At 46.5% G+C, this 18,712-nt stretch overlaps 3 protein-coding genes and 2 non-coding genes across 10 annotated transcripts in view; 3 read left to right on the forward strand and 2 right to left on the reverse strand.

Moving 5' to 3' along the window:
- The first annotated feature begins 1,149 nt into the window (after window positions 1-1,149).
- Window positions 1,150-7,076, forward strand: LOC118507905 (transcription elongation factor B polypeptide 3). Of its 4 annotated transcripts, none has more exons than XM_036047161.1 (6): window positions 1,151-1,767; window positions 1,910-2,350; window positions 2,929-3,352; window positions 3,736-5,498; window positions 5,577-5,865; window positions 5,952-7,076. In XM_036047161.1, exons 2-6 carry the CDS (start codon window positions 2,279-2,281, stop codon window positions 6,038-6,040), a joined length of 2,637 nt encoding a protein of 878 aa, XP_035903054.1. In that variant the 5' UTR covers window positions 1,151-1,767; window positions 1,910-2,278; the 3' UTR covers window positions 6,041-7,076. The 4 variants fall into 4 exon arrangements, with proteins under 4 accessions (XP_035903056.1, XP_035903054.1, XP_035903055.1 ...); XM_036047162.1 differs by having other exon boundaries at window positions 1,151-1,454; XM_036047163.1 differs by lacking the exon at window positions 1,910-2,350 and having other exon boundaries at window positions 1,150-1,767.
- A 201-nt stretch (window positions 7,077-7,277) lies between these two features.
- Window positions 7,278-7,349, forward strand: Trnag-ucc. The gene has a single exon. It is a non-coding gene; the product is annotated as a tRNA-Gly (tRNA).
- A 198-nt stretch (window positions 7,350-7,547) lies between these two features.
- On the forward strand, window positions 7,548-7,619 carry Trnah-gug. The gene has a single exon. It is a non-coding gene; the product is annotated as a tRNA-His (tRNA).
- A 220-nt stretch (window positions 7,620-7,839) lies between these two features.
- LOC118507908 (delta-1-pyrroline-5-carboxylate dehydrogenase, mitochondrial) lies at window positions 7,840-15,571 on the reverse strand. Of its 3 annotated transcripts, XM_036047198.1 has the most exons (6): window positions 15,421-15,571; window positions 14,898-15,162; window positions 14,254-14,616; window positions 10,107-10,946; window positions 9,437-10,027; window positions 7,840-9,374 (listed from the first exon to the last, which is right to left on the reverse strand). In XM_036047198.1, exons 3-6 carry the CDS (start codon window positions 14,307-14,309, stop codon window positions 9,140-9,142), a joined length of 1,722 nt encoding a protein of 573 aa, XP_035903091.1. In that variant the 5' UTR covers window positions 14,310-14,616; window positions 14,898-15,162; window positions 15,421-15,571; the 3' UTR covers window positions 7,840-9,139. The 3 variants fall into 3 exon arrangements, with proteins under 3 accessions (XP_035903091.1, XP_035903093.1, XP_035903092.1); XM_036047200.1 differs by lacking the exon at window positions 14,898-15,162 and having other exon boundaries at window positions 15,421-15,566; XM_036047199.1 differs by lacking the exon at window positions 15,421-15,571 and having other exon boundaries at window positions 14,836-15,104.
- A 1,984-nt stretch (window positions 15,572-17,555) lies between these two features.
- The window catches only part of LOC118507910 (mucin-5AC-like), a 59,216-nt gene continuing 58,059 nt past the window's right edge, over window positions 17,556-18,712 (reverse strand). Inside the window, exon 4 of the mRNA XM_036047202.1 lies at window positions 17,556-18,685. Coding sequence (XP_035903095.1) covers window positions 18,407-18,685 — 279 coding nt within the window. The 3' untranslated portion in view covers window positions 17,556-18,406. The remainder of the gene's footprint in view (window positions 18,686-18,712) is intronic.

The raw sequence follows: 18,712 nt of genomic DNA on the forward strand, positions 1-18,712 counted from the left end.
ATTTCTATTTTTCGATACGGTAGCAGTGTCGCTATAATGACGTCACGCACCGGGGACATAGCGATCACATTGGGTGGGCGAGCAACGAACCCGGTGTAGAAGAAGAAGCAAAACAAACACCGTAAACAATACTGCCATGCGCATACACACGCATATGGGGTTATTACATGAGGAATTTTTTGGTTGGTGATTTTCTGTCAAATAGGGCGTTTGACAGAAAAAAACCAGCTGTCCGTGTAATAACACAATATGCTGCACAGATTTTTATTGCCATCATCCGAATTATTTTACATTTGAATTGTCCGTTATTCTAAAATGGAATGAAATATTTATCATTAACACGTATCGTACCATGCCGGGCACCGACTGACGATGCCATTATGATAGGGATACTTTTTCGTGACCGACAGCACTTCGGTCAGACGAACGTTCGGTTAGAGATTTTTCGGTTCAAACTGGTCCCAAATCGCTCTCTTTGCATTAACAAAACATCGTCTTCAATATTCATCTTAAATCACACGAAATAAACTGGACAATAATATTCAATAAAAATTGCGAGGCAAAACAACGCTTCCAAAATGTAAACAATCCACACTTTGACAGAAAAAAACCAGCGCGATCGAAATCTGAATTGAGCATGTCGAATTCATTTTTTCAGACCGGCATTTATCTGTCAAACGTGTTTTGACAGAAAATCACCGATGAAAAATTCCTCGTCTAATAACCCCAATACACATACGTTTGCGTTGGAATTGTTCGCGATGTTGACATTTGACAGCCACATCCACAGGGTGTAGCAGAGGAAGTGGTCTAGTACAATATTTCCAAAGCTCTCGTTTCTTTTGTTAATTTTACGTGAATCAGACATTTGTTCTGTGTGAGTAGAGTAGCTATTTATTTAATTCAATTTATCATGTGGTTAATCTACGCAACAGCTGGGTTTAAAAAGAAAAACAAGCAAACAGTTTCACATCAGTTCATAATTATACAACAACTTGCGTGATCAAAGGCCGGCCAAATTGGTCGTTCGAAATTTTCATTATTTAGCTAGCTGGTTGTCCCTTTAACTGCCAAGTTTAGACATTTAATTAGCATGCATGGGATAGCTGATAGTAGTGGTGCAATGATAAGCCGGAGTTTGACAGGTATCTGCTCGGGTCGAACGCACACATGGGCGCTCTCCGTTGCAGCTGATGAACGTAAGCAGGAATGGTGTATTGAAAGCGTGTGTATGCTGTCTGCTATCATAAGTCGGTAGCATATTTGTGTCGCGTTTTGCTTACGTTATCGCTGACCTTCTAATTGAGTGAAAATTGAATCGCAGAATCAACAACACTCCGTCGAGCAGCCAAGCAGAGTCAGCAACAGCGTTGCAGCAAGCGAATTCGTCGTCGTGTCTGTGAATTTCATTGCGTAACGGTTCTTGCACTACGGGTGACTTGCAGTGAAGCAAAGTGAGTGAAAAGTTGTCGTGAAAATGTGGTGCAATTGACAAATGCACCGTACGGATGTTTCTAGTCATCCCTACATCCGGCCACCGTTAGGAAACCAACCCCAAAGTCGGTCGAGAGGGAAAGGCGCACCTTAGCTGGCGGCGACCGATGTGTTGGCAAGCGATTTTCCCCTAAGCAACGCACCAACCAGGTGTGCATCGAACTTATACTAGTGTGTCGATGTGTGCGTGTACTGTACATGTGCTCTTGTTTACGCATATGCGTGCGTACCAGTAGCTGAAGCAGTTGGAAAATAGCAGTTATTCTGTAGATGGTATGCAGCAAACAGGGAAACAAGTACCTTGGGCTTAGAGCAGACCCAGAAAGAGACACCCGTGGTTATAGGATGTAAAACAATAGAATTAACTGTGTGCTGTTTGATTAGTATATAGCGCTCGTTCCCTCTTTCCCATTAGCTCCCGACGAATGTTGTGATAATTTGAAGGACAAAGCTACGGGTCAATCCAAAACACCTTGCGAAAAGGGCCTGACGATCGTACCCGTCGAACCGTACGTACCTGCTGTGTGTAAAGTTGCATGTGTATATACATAAATAATTTAAGGTAGCCGAGCGAGAGAGCGAGCGAGCGAGTGTATGTGTGTGTGTGTTTATCATTGTGTGTGCTTGAAATAATAGAGCCAAGCCAAAGGAGATCGCAAGAAGGTGAAGAAGGCACAAGACAGCAGCGGCTGTCTAGGGCGAGCAAAAAACCCTCGTAAGGAAAGGGAAAAACCTCCATCGTCATCGTACGCGAGGAAAGTATCAGAACTTGTGAGGGACCAAAATGTCGTCGATCGTTGACATTATCAATCACTACCAGACCAGCATCAACAAGTCACTAAATGACACGGCAAGGGTAAGTAAATTTGATTTGATTTGCAAGCAAGGTACCAAAATCCACTGTTCTTCCAACGAGGGGCGTGCTTCCGCCGTCGGTTACAGCTTTGTCTACCTGACGGACACCAGCCCCGTCTTGGGACCGATTCGTCGGAATGTAGCATTCCAAGCAAATATTTTTACACTCCGAAGCATAAACTGCACCCAAGCACGAATGGAGCATTTTTTCGTATCTGCAACACCGTCGTTAGTGACCACGTGGTTGGTGGCCAAGCATTGACCGCAGAAACCGCCACGGACTGAAAAATAACGATATGATTTATTTAAAAACTTAAAAAATAGCATGGTCCCTTTTTTCCTGCCTGTCGTGTTGAAGTTTGCTCTGAATCTATGCTTCTCAGTTCGATAACCATGAGCGTTACTAATAGCAACGTGTTTATGTTCCACTTACATTCTAGTTAAAGTTGTTAAAGTAAACCGTTTGTGTTGGGATTCATATGAGCAACAACTCTTCCCAAATTCAGTTCAACATTGACCTAGAAGCAAATAAGCTAGCCGAATAGAACACATTAATATTTGCATCCACTGTCTTCCTAGATCGTGCATTGCATCGGGAAGTTGTACAAGCTGCCCATATCCGTTCGACACCTGCAGGACACCGGCATCGGGCGGACGGTCAACAGTCTCCGGAAGTACGACGGTGAGGTGGGCATTGCAGCCAAAGCACTCGTGACAAAGTGGAAAGCGATGGTAGCCTCGGAGGAATCGGATGACAATACCGCCAACGCCGGGACGCACGGCGAAGGCGCGGATTCCGATGGACGTCAGAATGACGATGGCCAACGACGGAGCGATATGAGCGATCAGGAAGAAGATAACCACGAAGGCCACCATAACCGTTCGTTGCCAGATGATGACGATGAGGATGATGACGACGACGACGACGACGACGACGACGATGATGATGATGATGACGGCGACGGTGAGGATCGTGTATCACATCACAATGCAGATCGAGACGGTATGTGGAACAGATCGAATTCACTTCCGCCACACGATAAATTGCATACGTCAGTTAACACTTGGAAGCTAAACACAAATGAATGCGCTTGGTAGGAACGTTCAAAAGTCGGCATTGATCGTACAATATTTATTTACGATGTTAATTTCATTTGTACCCAACAACATATGGATTGTTGATGGAAAATTTGAGTTAATATTTAACAGCAGCTGTTGACAGGATTGTCCCTCAGTATTGGGAATCCAACTCTCTACTGATGAGATCTTTGGAACACACATTTTCACATTCTTGTTTGCAACTATAATAAGCAGGCAGATGGATTACGTACGCGCCATAAGATGCTTTTAACAACATAGTAATAATACCGCCGATTTTCATTTCAGAATCTTACGGAGAGACGCAGCACCGTGTGGACGACGAACCAAACCGTAACGATAGCAATAGCGAAGAGGAAGAATCGGATGGACAATCTACACAGCCACAACAAGAAGTTCACTACCTCATGCATCATCGTGAAGCGGAACCGCAACATCTGATAAGTCCGGAGGAAAAAGCAACATCTAGCCAGTGGAATGATCACCATCACAGTAGTAAGCGACATTCGAGCGGCAGCAGCTCACGAAACCAACATCACAGTTCCACGTCGAAATCATCCAGCGGCTCTAGCAGCGGACAGAGCAAACACAAAACGGACGGTAGCGATCGGCGAAAAAAGAACGACGGTGATCATCACCACCGGCATCAGTCATCAAGTGGAAGGGAATCGAAATCACACAAATCTTTTTCCTCCTCCTCCTCCTCGCGGGCCGACCATCATCAGGGTTCGTCCAAGAAATCGTCATCGCACGGTGACGGCGACCGGCACAAGGATCGCAGTTCCTCAAAGCATCACAGCAACAACGCAAACGATCACGGCGCCGGTGGTAACAATAGCAGTAGCGGCAGCAGCAGCAGCAGTAGTCACGCACATAAAGAATCTAGTCATAGAGAAGGCCGGCATCGGTCGAAGGAAGAGCGCAGCAGTAGTTCAAAACGACATGCGACAGAAGGCGTCGACGCGGCACCGTCTTCGAAACGATCTCGCAAGGAACATAGACCCGAGCAGGGTGGCAGCGCGGATACTGCCGGGCAAACGAAAACTTCATCTCCGAATGCTACCTCTACACCATCATCATCCGCATCACATTCGAAGAGGGATAAATCGTCCTCCTCTTCCTCCAAGCGGCGCGATCATCATCGCGATAGATCGGAATCATCCCGGGACCGGTCGGAGAGCGAATCAAAGTCTAAATCGAGACGAAAAGATAAAGCCCGCTCCTCACCCGGGCCGAACCAAGAGCAAACCAATGATGACTCCGTGGGCGACGATGTCCACGAGGAAGGTCTTGATTGTTCCGGTGGAGCTAGCTTTGCCGATGCGCTCGCCATGATCGGTATGCCGTCCGGATCGAAGAAAAAAGCTCCGGGAAGTAGTAAGGAAAAGGTGAAGGTAACGGTCGTTAAATCTTCGCCCTCGTCCTCGTCATCGAGCCACCGGGATGGTCAAGCGTCCTACTCCAGAAGTAAGCACCAATCCACTTCCTCTCTATCTACATCCACCTGCCGCAATGGTGGTGTACCGACGGCATCGGATCTGCTGTCGCAGAACGTAAAGCTGGAACCGCTTCCGGAGGCTTCGGAAATAGTGGAATCGCTTCCGATGATTTCACCCCACTACCGTCCGATGCCACTCAATCAGACTGTGATGGAGTGTGTGTTTATGGGAGGGCAGGGTGGACGCGGCAAGGGCCGACCGCTGACCGAGGAGGAAGCGCTTGGCCAGAGCATGCAGTCGAAAAATCTACGTACGAAGGTTTACTCAGGGATGAAGACGAACTCGAAGGGAGTCATTCCGACGCTGTACGAGCTGTGCATTCGGTTGCTGCAGGACCACATCGATGAGATCGGTGCGACCGGCGGCATACCGTTTTACATCCTCAAGCCGGTGCTGGAACGGGCCAACCCGAACCAGCTGCTGCATCTGGAGCACTTTAATCCACACTTTGTCGAGGAGAGCGATGTGCTGTGGGAGCAGCATTGCAAAAAAATGTTTCGGTCGAAGCAGCGCAACGAGGAGGAGCTGGAAACGTGGCGTGAGATGTTTCTCGTAAGTGTGTAACGGTCTCTCAAGTGAGGGTGGTTTTCACTAAATGTTTTCGTCGCCTTTCTCCTCGACTTTTTGCAGCGCTGCTCCGAGGAACGTGATGCGAAGTTGAGAAGTCTGACGCAGAACATTAAGCTTTCGCAGGAACAGGCGGCGGCTCCGATCCGCAAAACGCAGCTAGCGTACGTTGATTCTGCCGTGAAGCCACCGCGAAGCGTGATTAGCAAGCAGGTGAAGTATGGTACGGCCCGCGCACCGGTCGTTTCACCGGCGGCACGCGTAGCCGCTCTCAAGGCTGGCAATGTAACGCAGGCCGGCGATGCACGGTTACGAGTGGCGGCCGGAGTGCGCGATAATGCGCAGGCGCAAGGTAAGATAAGCCAGGGAGGAACACATTCCTCTAGAGTGGACAATTTGATAATGCCTAACCGTTGCCTACCTAATGCCCATTTGCAGTGTTCCAACCGACCAAACCACGCAAGGCTCCGATGATGGCCAAAGTGTTGTCCTCGATGAAGGGCTTCAAAACCAGCTTCCGGCGTTAGTTAGGCGACGTAGTTGACGGTTGGTGACACCGACAGAATATTATTGTATATGCCTTCAGAGCTGCAGAAGCTCGGTAGCTCAAGCAACGTCCGATACACGGGTGTGGCGTTCCGTTACACAAAACAAAACACAAAGCTAAACTCAATCCTTTAGTATCGATTCAAACACCAACGCTCGCAGCGGTTGATTCAGTCAGTTTTTAGAATTTACTAAATTATATGTTGTATTATCATTTTAACCACCTCCTATTCTTACGATCTTTTACACTCTCTTTAATCCTATACTCTTTAATTTTATTATATTCACGGAGGGAAATGGACACCCTGACATCACGCCAAAACTGGCTAGCGTCGATGAGTCGATGGGCAAATGTGAAGAACATGAGACCACAAAACGTATGCATTAAGGAATAGACTTACTTTCACGATTTTTAACTTGATGATCCTGTGTCATTGCTATCGCCAACCAACTATTTATCTATCAAACTATTTATTAACTCGCTATTTATCAAGTGTTTTTAACCATATCCTTTACAAATCGACAACTTATTGCCAACATTTCAATTTATTGTGAGCAGTTACGACAAAGAAACAACAACACGGCAAAAAAACAATACAGCGCTTGTGAAACTATTCATTCGGCTAACGATCATTGATTAGGGAGAATTTCAGCTGACCTGGGTAGCAATCAACAGAATTCTTTTGAGCAAAGCATCATTGCAGGACCTTCTTAGTCAATCATTTTCCTCGGGATGGGCGGATGATCAAACGTCGTTTAATTTGCATCCGAATTGATTCTGTTTTGTTCCAATGCATACGTTACGGGTCGGTCAACGTCATTTCTTCACCGTGTGTGGTCTCTGCTTTTAATTTACCTATTGTTGTCACACTTAATAGCTCTTACTCGTATCTTGTGTGTTGTGTTTTGTGGCTAGACAGCTTCTTGTTTCGGTGCTGTATTCAATTATTGGCATACGAATATTATGATTATTGTTTTACGAACGTAAAATATAAGCAATTTAATTTTTTACCTTGACTGTTGTTTATGAGCGTATATGATATGGCATAACCGAAATTCGTGTAATAGAAGGTAATCCGAAGATTGTACTACGTCTTGTGTGTATATAAATGGCCCAAACACAATAACTGTTGTCCATAAAAGCGGTAAAGGTGGCGCTTTTTAATGGAATTCCAGGAACTGGGGTCTGTTTCGCATATATCGTGCCGCTTTCACAGGGCGTCGGTGGTGTAATGGTCAGCATAGTTGCCTTCCAAGCAGTTGATCCGGGTTCGATTCCCGGCCGACGCACGGATTGCTTTTTTTTCGGTTGTAGTTTTTTTTGTGTGTAGAATTGCTATGCGTGTGTTAATTTAATTAATTGTACTTGAAATAACTGGGACCATTCATGTCGTGATGAGCCATGAGGAGAGACGCAGAAAAATTCGGTTGGATGGGTTGGGTTTTAAAATAAAGCACAAATGACTTTTTCGTAACAAGCATTCTATAGCCGTGATCGTCTAGTGGTTAGGACCCTACGTTGTGGCCGTAGTAACCCAGGTTCGAATCCTGGTCACGGCAGTGTTGCAATCTCTCGTTAGAAAGAAACACTGTCACGGAAGAATGCCGCATCACCTCCTGTGAGAGGAGGAGAACTATTTTGATAAATTGCGTTTCTTTCCATCAATTTCTCCTAGAGCAGCTTGCTGATTGATTGTTGGTTGTGTTTGGAACATTAAAAGAGCAAAAACTTTAGTTACTCAATCCCATTTCTCATTCAATCCTTAACAACACTTGGGGGCATGTTTTTCATTTTTAAAACATTTATTACTTATTTATTGTTGTGTGTGTGTGTTTATGTATCGTTTTTGTTCTGTTTTCGTTCAGTATTGTATGTTTGTCTCATGCTTACGCTACTACGCTTATGATAGTAGAGTTTGATTATACTGATCAAACGTCCATTAATGCAGCAGCAAACGTATTCCATCCGTACCGTACCGTCTCTGGTATACTTCCGGCCATCACGCCACATACACGCACACGCACCACATGCATATAGACGGGGGGGGGGGCTTGAGATTTGGTTTTAATGTTGCGACTGATGATTAAATATAGGGTCGAACAGTCGGCCGCCGGTCGGTCAGAAAATGGCGCATCTCTAGGTTTTTGGTTAATAATGTAGTATTCTCGTTCGTTCTCATCAGACAGACCGGACGGAGGGCGGATGCAATGGCGCCCGTCCTCACCCTATCACATCACTACACGCGTGCCACATGAGATGTGCATCGATCGGCGGTAATACTTAATTCGCAACCGGAATTGGCTCGTTCTAATAATCACAGTAAAGAGTCGATTCCTATCGCCCGAACCGAGCTCTCCGAAAGAAAACGAGAAGAAGGAAACAATCTTGCGGAAAAAACGGAGCATCCATCAACAAGTGTAGAGCGCATCCACTATAAAGCCTTCCCTTTTCCTAGCGAGCAGGAGCAGGCGACATCCACGTAGGAAAGGAATAGTAAAAAAAAAAATCGAACATTGAAGCCGTCCTCTACCGGGCGAATGCGCTGGTATGGGGTTTCGTATTGCGCAGCGCGATCGCGGTTGCACAGCTAGTAATAGTATTGTCAAATTGTGTTCGGAACCGAGTGCTTTTCTGTTGCGAGCTGCAGTTTTCCAGTTTCATTGCCGGCGGTTCCGGTTTCATCGTACATTTCGTGAGAAAGCTTCATCGAGTAGCGGGTTAGCTGGACCAGTAATGTCAATAGGGGAGGGAAACAAAACAAGCAAACACAGATCCTGCTGGTCACCCGGACCCGGTGCTACGCCAGCTGCATAGTACCGGGTGTAGGAATCGAAGAATGAAAAAGAAAACTGGCATATAACCAGGTAACGAACGTAAAAGCCAACCAATTGCAGCTGACACCGAAAGTCTGGATTGTACAGAAGTTGACGCAATATTGTCATCCGACGCAGGGGAAAGAACGAATCATTCCTCGTGTCGTATACGAACAGAAAAAGCAAAAAGAAAAAACAAAAACAGACGGAACAGCAACAGCTTCCCGGGGTCCAAAGACTGGGTTTGGGAAAGAACTGCGAACCGCTTACTCGCGCATGTACGGATAGTCAATGTCCTTCAGCGGGACAAACGTTTCCTTGATCGATTGTGGTGTGGCCCACCGCAGTACGTAGTGCGGGCCACCGGCTTTGTCGTTCGTGCCGGACATGCGGCCACCGCCGAACGGTTGCTGACCGACGACGGAACCAGTCGATTTGTCGTTCAGGTAGAAGTTACCAGCCGTCATCTTGAACTCGTCCAGAGCTCGCTTGAGGAACGCTCTGCAAAACGGAGGGAATGATTAGTGTAAGGCAGCACGAAACCGGGCTTGCGGTCCACTTACTCGTCCTGCGCGAACACAGCACCGGTGAGTGCAAACCGGGTCGAGCCACCAACCAGCTTCATGGCGCTGTCCAGATCCTTATCCTTGTACACGTAGATCGTGAGCACCGGGCCAAATATCTCCTCCGTCATGATACGATCGTTCGGATCGGTCGTCTGCACGATGGTCGGCTCAATGAAGTAGCCCTTGCTATCGTCACACTTGCCGCCACCGAGAATCGTCAGATTCTTGGAGCTGCGCGCATGCTCAATGTACGATTTGATACGGGCAAATGCTTTGTCGTCGATGACGGCCGATGTAAAGTTGGAAAAGTCAGTCACATCGCCCACCTTGAGCGTGTCGCGGATCATCAGCAGGCCATCCTTCACCTTCGGCCACAGCGATTCCGGCACGTACATCCGCGAACAGGCCGAACACTTCTGGCCGCAGAACTCGAACGAGGAGCGGATCGTGCCGTTCACCACCGACTCGACATCGGCGGACGGGTGCACAAAGTGGTAGTTCTTGCCACCGCACTCGCCAATCAGTCGGGGGAAGTTGTTGTAGTTGTTAATGTTCTCGCCCACCTGGCGCCACAATCGGTTGAACGTTCTGGTTTTAGGGGGAGGCAAACGAAAAAGGGTTAATACAGGTAGTGTGTGCAGTGCATGCTTCAAAGCTAGATGCTTACGGGACAGAACCGGTAAAGTTGATACCGGCCAGATGCGGCGAGGCCGTGATCGTGTCGCCAAAGACGGGACCATCGGTTGGCACGAAGTTTACCACGCCCGGTGGTACGCCGGCCTCACGCATGATCTTGAAGATGACATAGTTCGACAGCAGGGCAGTATCGGACGGTTTCCACAGCACGCCGTTACCCATGAGGGCCGGCGTATACGCCAGATTACCACCGATGGCAGTGAAATTGAACGGACTGACGGCGGCGATGAATCCATCGATACCGCGGAACCGCATCGAATTCTTCGTCACCTTCGCGTCCTCGCTGATGGGCTGATATTTGGCCGCCTCCTTCAGGTAGTACGTGTTCATGCGGATGAAATCGATCAGCTCGGCGGCCGAATCAATCTCCGCCTGGATCACCGTCTTCGCCTGGCCCAGCATGGTGGCCGCGTTCAGCTCCTGCCTGTATGGACCGGCCATCAGGTCGGCTGCCTTCTGCCAGATGCGGATGCGTTCGTCCAGCGGTGTGCGGTCCCATTTCACCTGCGTTTCCGTGGCCGTTTTGATCGCCTTCTGTAATAGCTTCTGGTCGGCGTAGTAAAACTGGGCCAGCTTGTGTTTGTGGTTGTGGGGCATCACCTGGTGCCGGACCTGCTTCGAGCGGATCTCCTCCGAGCCGATAATGATCGGCACGTCCTCCATCTTGCCGGCGGCTTTCTTGAGCGCGCTCTCCAGCTCTTTGCGTTCCTTCGAACCTTTGCGGTAGGCGAGCACGGGCTCATTTTCTAGCGGGAACTCGCCCAACTTGGGATGCTGCACCACCGACGAGGACATTGCGCGGACGCCATACCTATAAAACGGAGCGGGGCATAAAAGAGGGGTCATATCATTGTGGTATGTTGTTCGTGGGCAATAAACAAATTTATGATGATTCAATTTAGCATTCCCGCCACAAGTGTGAGTGCCTTTTTATGGCGAAGTCAAATCAAGGACGTTGGTCAGCGCAGAGGTAGTACGCTGAAGGGTCATTATTTTAAAATTCGGGACAAGAAAAAACTTAAGACTAAACATTACGACAAACAATCTCAGATCAAATGAAAGTGACAGACGACAGCGCTAGAAATTGTGCGGTATCGAGGACTTTTGCAGCAGACCAAGCGGTTGTAGGTAGGGCCTGTTAAGCGAGCATGTTAGCAAGTGGTAATGAAACTTTCGTGACGGTATCCATAATACATTAAAATACCCCTTTCCGTGGTACGATTTGATTTGGGTGGTTCACGTCAAATCAATAAATCAATAATTAGGAACGATGGTTTGTAGGTCAATCGAAACAGCTGAAGCATTGGCTAGTCACCTAGTGCTGTAGCGTACTAATCTAGGGGTTGAATGATTTTTTCCGCTTAATTTTATCGATGATGGTTATGATAAGTTAAGCCTCTGAGTATTGCTTATGTTTGAGAAGGATATGTAAATATGTAAACCAGAGGTGCTATCAGTACAGTACAGTAGTACAACTACTTCAGAGAACTTTTCCTGTTCCTCGTTCTGCTGTAAGTTGTGTTAGTATTGCTGTTAGTGCTTTTCTTACAGCCACGTCCATCACTTGTCTTCAGCTTTCACTACCGTGCCGTAAACTCTTGTACATTTTCCCTTAATTTTGTATACAAATACCCTATTTATCCTTGATAGACAACTGGAAAGTCTTGGCTTGCCTATACGGTTAGTACGATACCCATGACCCTACGCTACGTCTTCTTTCTCACAAATATCTTGGCACTAAGCCTTTCAGAGTTATGCCCAAAAGGATTGCACAATTTGAATTTGAAAGAGGAAAATCTCTTCTTGAACTCTGTCTACCTGTCCTGTGTGGTTTTAGCTGTGCCAGAGAATTATTCTCATGATTCCGCCTTGCAGCCTCTGCAATAAATGCAATTGTACCTGATCATCAAAAAACAAGAGTCATGAGCCCTCAAAGACCAGCTTACTATATAAAATGGATCCCTGATTTTTTATCTGGAGGTTCTTATTAATTGATTCCTGGTAGATGATCATAGAGATTTAGTAAGGAACTTGTCTGGAGGACCTTATACAAATAATTATTTTTAAATTGTGTATGCATAAAGAAAGATATGGGGCTATAGAAAGCATGCAAGTGTCCACTAACTGTCCAGTTTGGATGGCTCGTGGTGCGCAAGGTATGAATGATGATTACGCTGAACTTGAAACCAACAACAAACAAACGGACGGAGTCTTGTTGTGTGTCGCGCTACTTTTCACCGTCCACAATCCAAGTTGTCGGATATTCCGCACTCCTATGACGTCAGTCAGTGGGGATAAATATAGCATGTATTCTATAATTACTGCACTTGGTTTAAAGTTTGCTCTTCGTCTTTTTCGATGCTTGCTGTTTTTGTTCAAAAAAACAACATTGTGTCCTTGTCCTTTTTCAGGCCGGCTTGAAGTGCAATATTCATAATGGAAGTACGGTAATCAATCAGCTTCTATGTGGTGTGTGCTTTGAAAAGCTTTGTCGTACAGAAGATGATTAAGGCGTTTAGATTCAACTATCCAACCAGCCCACTGACCAACATGCGTCGAAGACGGTGGACGCTGTATCGCACTGATACATGCTATGGGCTATGCTTTGTCCTGTAGTCAGCTGATTTAGAATAGCTGACAAAGCGAACCAAGCAGGAAAACAGATAAGAACAACAAAAAAACACATCACGCGCGGCAGGCGGAAAATGCAGGGCATTAAAAGGCAGCTCGGCGCGATACGAATTGCATTGTCAACCACCCTACAACACACACACACACACAAACGAACGAACGAACAGGTGAGTAAATGTTCCATATCTTAAGAAAAACGGGAGCGAGCGAGAGAGAGCACGAAACGGGTGAATCGTATCGAGCGCAGGTGCAAGCAAAGCAGTATAGCGAGAAAGAAACAGAACGAGCGAGAGAAAGAAAGAGAAGGACAATAAGAGCGGGGGCTATCGCAAGTTTGTTGTGATGTGCATTCTACTAGTAAGTGCTCGTTGCTGGGGGAGTTTTCATTATTTATCTGATTGCTTGGATTAATATGTTGATACATTAGTGGGCTTTTGTATGCCTTTTTCTGTCTCTGGGTGGCATCGCAACCGATCGATTGAGCGAATGGGTTGCTTTGTTTCCAAAATCTTATCTCAAACACCGAAGCTTTATCGCCTTTTTGGGAACCGAATTTCAGAGCCATAGCTGCAGTTATAATCGCATAAAGAACCCTATCGTGTTGTCGGACATCGGCTGACAATCGAACACACCTTCACACAACACAATACCGTCCTGTGTGTGGTGGGTCTATCAATAGAAATGGATGGATGGGGGTGTGTTACTTAATGTTGAACAAACATACTTGAAATCACACTTCTGGGCCCGGTGCTAACAATGTTTAGCTGTCACTGCTGATTCGCTATCGTGTTGACTCACTTGAGCAATAAGGAACATCTGCTCAGTTTATCTGGCGACACTGGTTGATTCCTCACGTTTATGGCAAATAACGCGCCACAAGACTTCCGTATGCATTTGGCTATGCACTCCGAGGAGAGTTAATAACAGAAAACTTTTCCTCGAAATAAGGGCTTCCTGCTAATATTTTTTCTGTGCAAGCAATGGCCTCGAAACCGAAAATATCTCCACCAATTATGCATGCAACTGTGCAATGTGTTGCACTGTAGGCGTTGGTGCATTCAGTGGTGGACCCTGCTTTTCAGGAGAGTAAAAGTGAATAGTGTGAGCGAGAGTACCAAACATCCGAGCAACCCGAGCCAACTTTACTTACATACTGTCGCTGCTCAGAGGGACCAGTGCCGACAAGAAAAACGAAAAAAAGAACCAACAACGATAGGTGACCAAGTGCAAGGAAATGTAAGTTTTGTTGCAGATCGATGATCTGTACAAGAACTATCGAATTTGTTGGCCACAAAAATAGAACCTTTTCCTCGGTACTACTGCTCTGGTGGTGCCTGGTGGTCGGTCTCGTCCCGTATTCGTGCCTATTTAACCGGCTGACAATAGCTTGAGCCAACCAATCAATCGACTGGCTGAGCTGGGAGAGGGGCGTGCGAAATGCTTTGGGCGGAGGGATGATGGGGTGAGGGTTATGCTGCTAAACTGACCTTTGCAGGCTGGCGACCAGCGTTGCCCCTGCCGCACTTTTGCAAACGGTGAACATTGTTTCGGTTTCTGTTGCTGTGTTGCTACTTCTGGCTCGACCACAAGCTTTGGTGCTTCCGGTAGTTTGCTCGTGACGATACTTTTCACGCGATTACGTGACGGCACGGAATTTCTCGTTTGGATGGATCGATCGACTGCGGTGCGGCGTTTGCTGTAGGAGCAAGGTGTGCTTTTCCAGTTGATAGCACCTATTTTCCACGAACCGGAAATATACTCAAAAACACACACTCACACACTTCAAGTGCACACCGTTTTCGAGAAGTTCGGCCACCTTTCACAAAACACCGTTTGTTGCTCGCCGTTAGCTGGAAAGAATTCGGATATTTAGTAATAGCGAAGCGAATCGCCTGCCGACCAGCAGATCCAGAACGGAATATTCCACAAGGGTCTGCGGTGGTGTCGCACAACAAAAAAGCAGTACAGTTGGCCTTGGCCGGCGGGATAGACTCGTTTAAGCAGATAAATTTCGCGATAGTTCTGAGGCAGAAATTACGTAAGGCCACCCCGCCAACTAAGATACATACACAACGCACACGACACACGGGGACGTTAGGCCCACCGTTGTTCCACACACGCACACACTCACATTCGCTCAGAACGATCCGGTCACTTGCTGTTGCTGTCCTTCGCACGCACTCCGACCGCGACGACCACTGTGGGGCGTACTACTCCGTGAATCTGGGGAATCGGTTGTGTGAGCCGTAGGGACTATCGCAACGACAGGACCAACTATGACCACGACCACCGCGTTTGCAAGGCGCAAGTTTTTGAGATCGGTTCCGAATGCAATTTTTCCCACCCGCGATGCTTCTTTATTGCTTGGCCCATTGCCGCCGCACCAGCTGCTGAAGCTTAAATCCGAGAGAGAGAGAGAGAGAGAGGGGGAGAGAAAAAACGATACTGTCAGAACGGGAGAGTGAGAATGCAAGGGCGAGAAAAACATCGCGCACATACACATGAACACACGCGCACAGAACGGGCAGCACGGGCAAAAGAGAACACACCGTGGCCGAGAGCTGTCAAACGTTGGATAAAAGTTTGCACAATTTCACACAAAATATCAACGATTTCGTTTAACCGCAGTATTGCCGTCCGCGAAGGTGACTTACTTGTTGCACTGTGATTTGCGAAAGGTCGAACCACTTAAGCTTTTGGACAATGAATCACACAACACAACTAATATTACTTCTTTGGCCGGACCGATCAAAACAACGAAACAGCAAAGCAACACATCGCGTGTATCCAGCGCAGGGCGAGATTGGACAATGCGAAGTGTGTGAAAGAGAGAGGGAGCGAAAAGTTTGAGAGGGAAAGTGCACGAGAAAATCAAAATCGATATTACGAGAGAGAGAGAGTACGCGATGGTAGGCCGGAGCAATCGTTGCTGACAGTTTTCGAACTACATAGCTATTGAATTAGTAAAAATTCAAATTATTTGGATCGTTTTTTGAACCGTCCGGTGAATTTTAATGCAGACGATAGTTATTTACGCATTATACTGTTGATATATCACGATCGTGGATTGATGGTTGAGTGTAAAACAAAAAGATAAACTGCTAAGGAAAATTTTACATACAGGCATATAATTAGGAATTTTCTAAAAGTAGTGATGCTTAGTATGCCATACTAAAATTCATTACAAGATAACTGTAACCGGTCGATTTATCCAAAATCTAATCGGAGCGAAACAGCGGTTCAATTTTCTTTTCGCGTGGCGAAAAACTGAAATGTTTCATATGGCTCTCAGAAATGTGGAGAACATTTCAAGGGCCGCCCTTTGATTTTTGAATATTTTTGAATGTTCAATGTGAACAGTTATCGGGGCGGTTTAACCAATTATATTAGCATCAGTATTCAGTATGTGATGTAAAGCTTTGGTAAAAGACTCGAGAAGGCCCCCCCCTGACAAAATTTGTTAGGCGCTGTAGGATTTACGCCTAAAGGTATGCAATCCGCAGTACACGTTGCGGAAGCTTCACAGTGAGCTTTCAGTGTGCTTTCAGTGTGGTCAAAATTGGTTGAAGAAAGTCGAATAAAATATTGTTATTATTTGATTAAAACCTCCTCTCCGCTAACCCTACTATTCATTTTGGCTTACTGGGGCTCGGTACTAGTTTTCGGTCGCACTAGGGGTGAACAATCGGGCCTAACACATGCACGGCGTTCTCGGACGGTAACGGAACAGTAATTCGATAAATACTTGTTAGCTTGCATTGATATTCAGCAAAGGAGGAAACATAAGAATATCATAATCACAAACCACTTGTTACAATGTATTGTATCAAGTTCTACTCGCTGTCTATTAACAGTATTAAGGAACAATGCACAATGTTTACATCAAATGGGTTTTGACCATACAGAAATTCCACTGTACAATAAAAATGACAGGCCACAGTGCTGCACACAAAAGATTCTAGGGGGGGCCTTCTCGAGTCTTTTACCAAAGCTTTGGAAGTGTTCAAAAGTAGATAAAATTACCGAATTTAAATGGTGATGAAAAACCAAAATCTACATATAACCTGTACTAATTTCACTGGGATCCTTCATAAAGGAACTTACATACTTACTTAACAGGCGCTCAACCACTTTGCAGTCTGGCTACAGAAATCGCGTATCATTCACGGTCTTTGTCGTCGTCTATCAAACCGTTATCCCGGTCATTTTAGCGAACGTCTTCACTGGTGGTGCTAACATAATTTTGGATGTCACTTCCTTGATCTCCAATCTGAGTACTGCTTGCTCGTTCCTTTGATAAGGCCGCTCAACAAGTGGAACGATCGACAGGATGCAGAAGAACAGATAAGTCGCTTTGAGTAAATACGAAAAGGACTACCGTTTGTATGATATGGTCACATTCGATGGCTGCAACACGTTCAAGACGGCGAATAGAGTGGCGACTGGCTCAGCGGTTTATTGCCAAAACAATCTTATTCCGACGGTTTCGGACGGTGCATTGCCATCTACTGGCTCCGTTTTTGTTTAGGAATCGTCCGGAATCAGTTCCACTTTTTAACGATTAACTATGTACGATTAAAATTCGAAAAGTCGACAAACCCTGCAAAACGCATGCTTTTGAAATTGTCGTTGATGAAACATTTCATAAGGTTATATAGCAGGGTTTTTACGATTAAAAGGGACGAAACGAGTTGGAAAAGCTAACGCAACGGCAAAGATGACTTGTCGGTAAAATTTCTTTCGCATTTTATTTTTAGCTAGTTTAGCTTCAAATAATTTTCACTTTCCATTACAATAAATTACAGCAACTTTATTTCGATATACCTGTTTCAATTTGCACGTGCACTGCTGTAGAAGCGCACGTTGCCTACCTCTATTACACTAAAATCGTTCGTAGGTGATGCAGAAAAAATATAGTATATCGCGCTATATTCCCGATTACTCAGTGGTTCACCGCCCGTTTGGCTTTGCGAAAACAATGGTATAAAACTTTGCGCCTGGTAGCACCCCGGTCAAAGCTCATTTTCGCAAAGCTGCCCAACCATTATGAGGCAGGAACACATCCAAATTGGGGAGTCTGGTTCTTGCTACACCTCTGGCTCAGATGAGATGACAGTGAACCGGAGAGCGATCGGGACGAATGTTTGTTTTGTTTTCGGTGTTTGTTAGGTTTGTTTGTTTTGCTTTCCATCGAAATCGGACCTGTCGCCAAATCCAGTCACCCGGATGGTGAATTTTGCGAAGGAATTATTTACACTGCCGTGCATCGGGCGACCACTTACGGCTACGAATGCTACAGTCTAATTTTGCCTAGTGCAAGTTTGTATAAGTAGTAGTAGCAGCAACGATCGGACTCCGGACTGCTACCGATCGCGACCAGGTTAGGCTATTGCAGGAGGTGTTCGCGCTGACTAGAACTGGGTTTCGCCTGTCGTGCGTGCAGGAAGGGATACGGCTGAAGGGTTGTCCGTAAGCACCCGTGACACCGAACGCAGCCCACACTGGCCAGTTCATATTGAGTAGCTTAGTTGCGATTGGCGGGAGACGCCAGCTAGACAGCGGGGATCACTAAAACACGATGAAGAATTATGGCAGCCGGAGCTCGTTAGCTCCTTGAAAAAGAGTGTCATTCGCTCGTCTCTAGAACAAGCTTCGACGTCGGTTGCCGATGTTGATCCACTCGACCGGCAGCTCCGACCGTTCCTGCATCGGTGTCGATTGGCACTCGGGGATCTTCTGGACACGCTCACAGCGACGGCTCACCCGCCAGTAAACGTAACCCTTCGGACAGCGGTACATGTTCGGCTGCAGGCCCGACCGGCCCTGGGTACAGCGCAGGAACGTTGAGCTACACTTTTGGTCGTCGATCGCGAAATGGCCATCCGTGGGGCAGAGTGGTTCCGTCGAGCCAAGCTGCATCTGTAAGAGGGACAATGGTGAGTGAAA

Source organism: Anopheles stephensi, chromosome 2 (assembly GCF_013141755.1).
Source record: "Anopheles stephensi strain Indian chromosome 2, UCI_ANSTEP_V1.0, whole genome shotgun sequence".
Lineage (NCBI taxonomy): Eukaryota > Metazoa > Arthropoda > Insecta > Diptera > Culicidae > Anopheles > Anopheles stephensi.

What these genes read in the sequence shown, in the direction of transcription:
- LOC118507905 (XM_036047160.1), top strand. Translation starts at nt 2,279, where the DNA reads ATGTCGTCGATCGTTGACATTATCAATCACTACCAGACCAGCATCAAC. An exon ending in CGTGGCGTGAGATGTTTCTC is followed by an intron (nt 5,499 to 5,576) that starts GTAAGTGTGTAA and finishes GACTTTTTGCAG; the next exon opens with CGCTGCTCCGAGGAACGTGA. An exon ending in CGATAATGCGCAGGCGCAAG is followed by an intron (nt 5,866 to 5,951) that starts GTAAGATAAGCC and finishes GCCCATTTGCAG; the next exon opens with TGTTCCAACCGACCAAACCA.
- LOC118507908 (XM_036047198.1), bottom strand. Translation starts at nt 14,309, where the DNA reads ATGTTCACCGTTTGCAAAAGTGCGGCAGGGGCAACGCTGGTCGCCAGC. An exon ending in AACTTTACCGGTTCTGTCCC is followed by an intron (nt 10,028 to 10,106) that starts GTAAGCATCTAG and finishes CCCTAAAACCAG; the next exon opens with AACGTTCAACCGATTGTGGC. An exon ending in GCTGTGTTCGCGCAGGACGA is followed by an intron (nt 9,375 to 9,436) that starts GTAAGTGGACCG and finishes TCCGTTTTGCAG; the next exon opens with AGCGTTCCTCAAGCGAGCTC.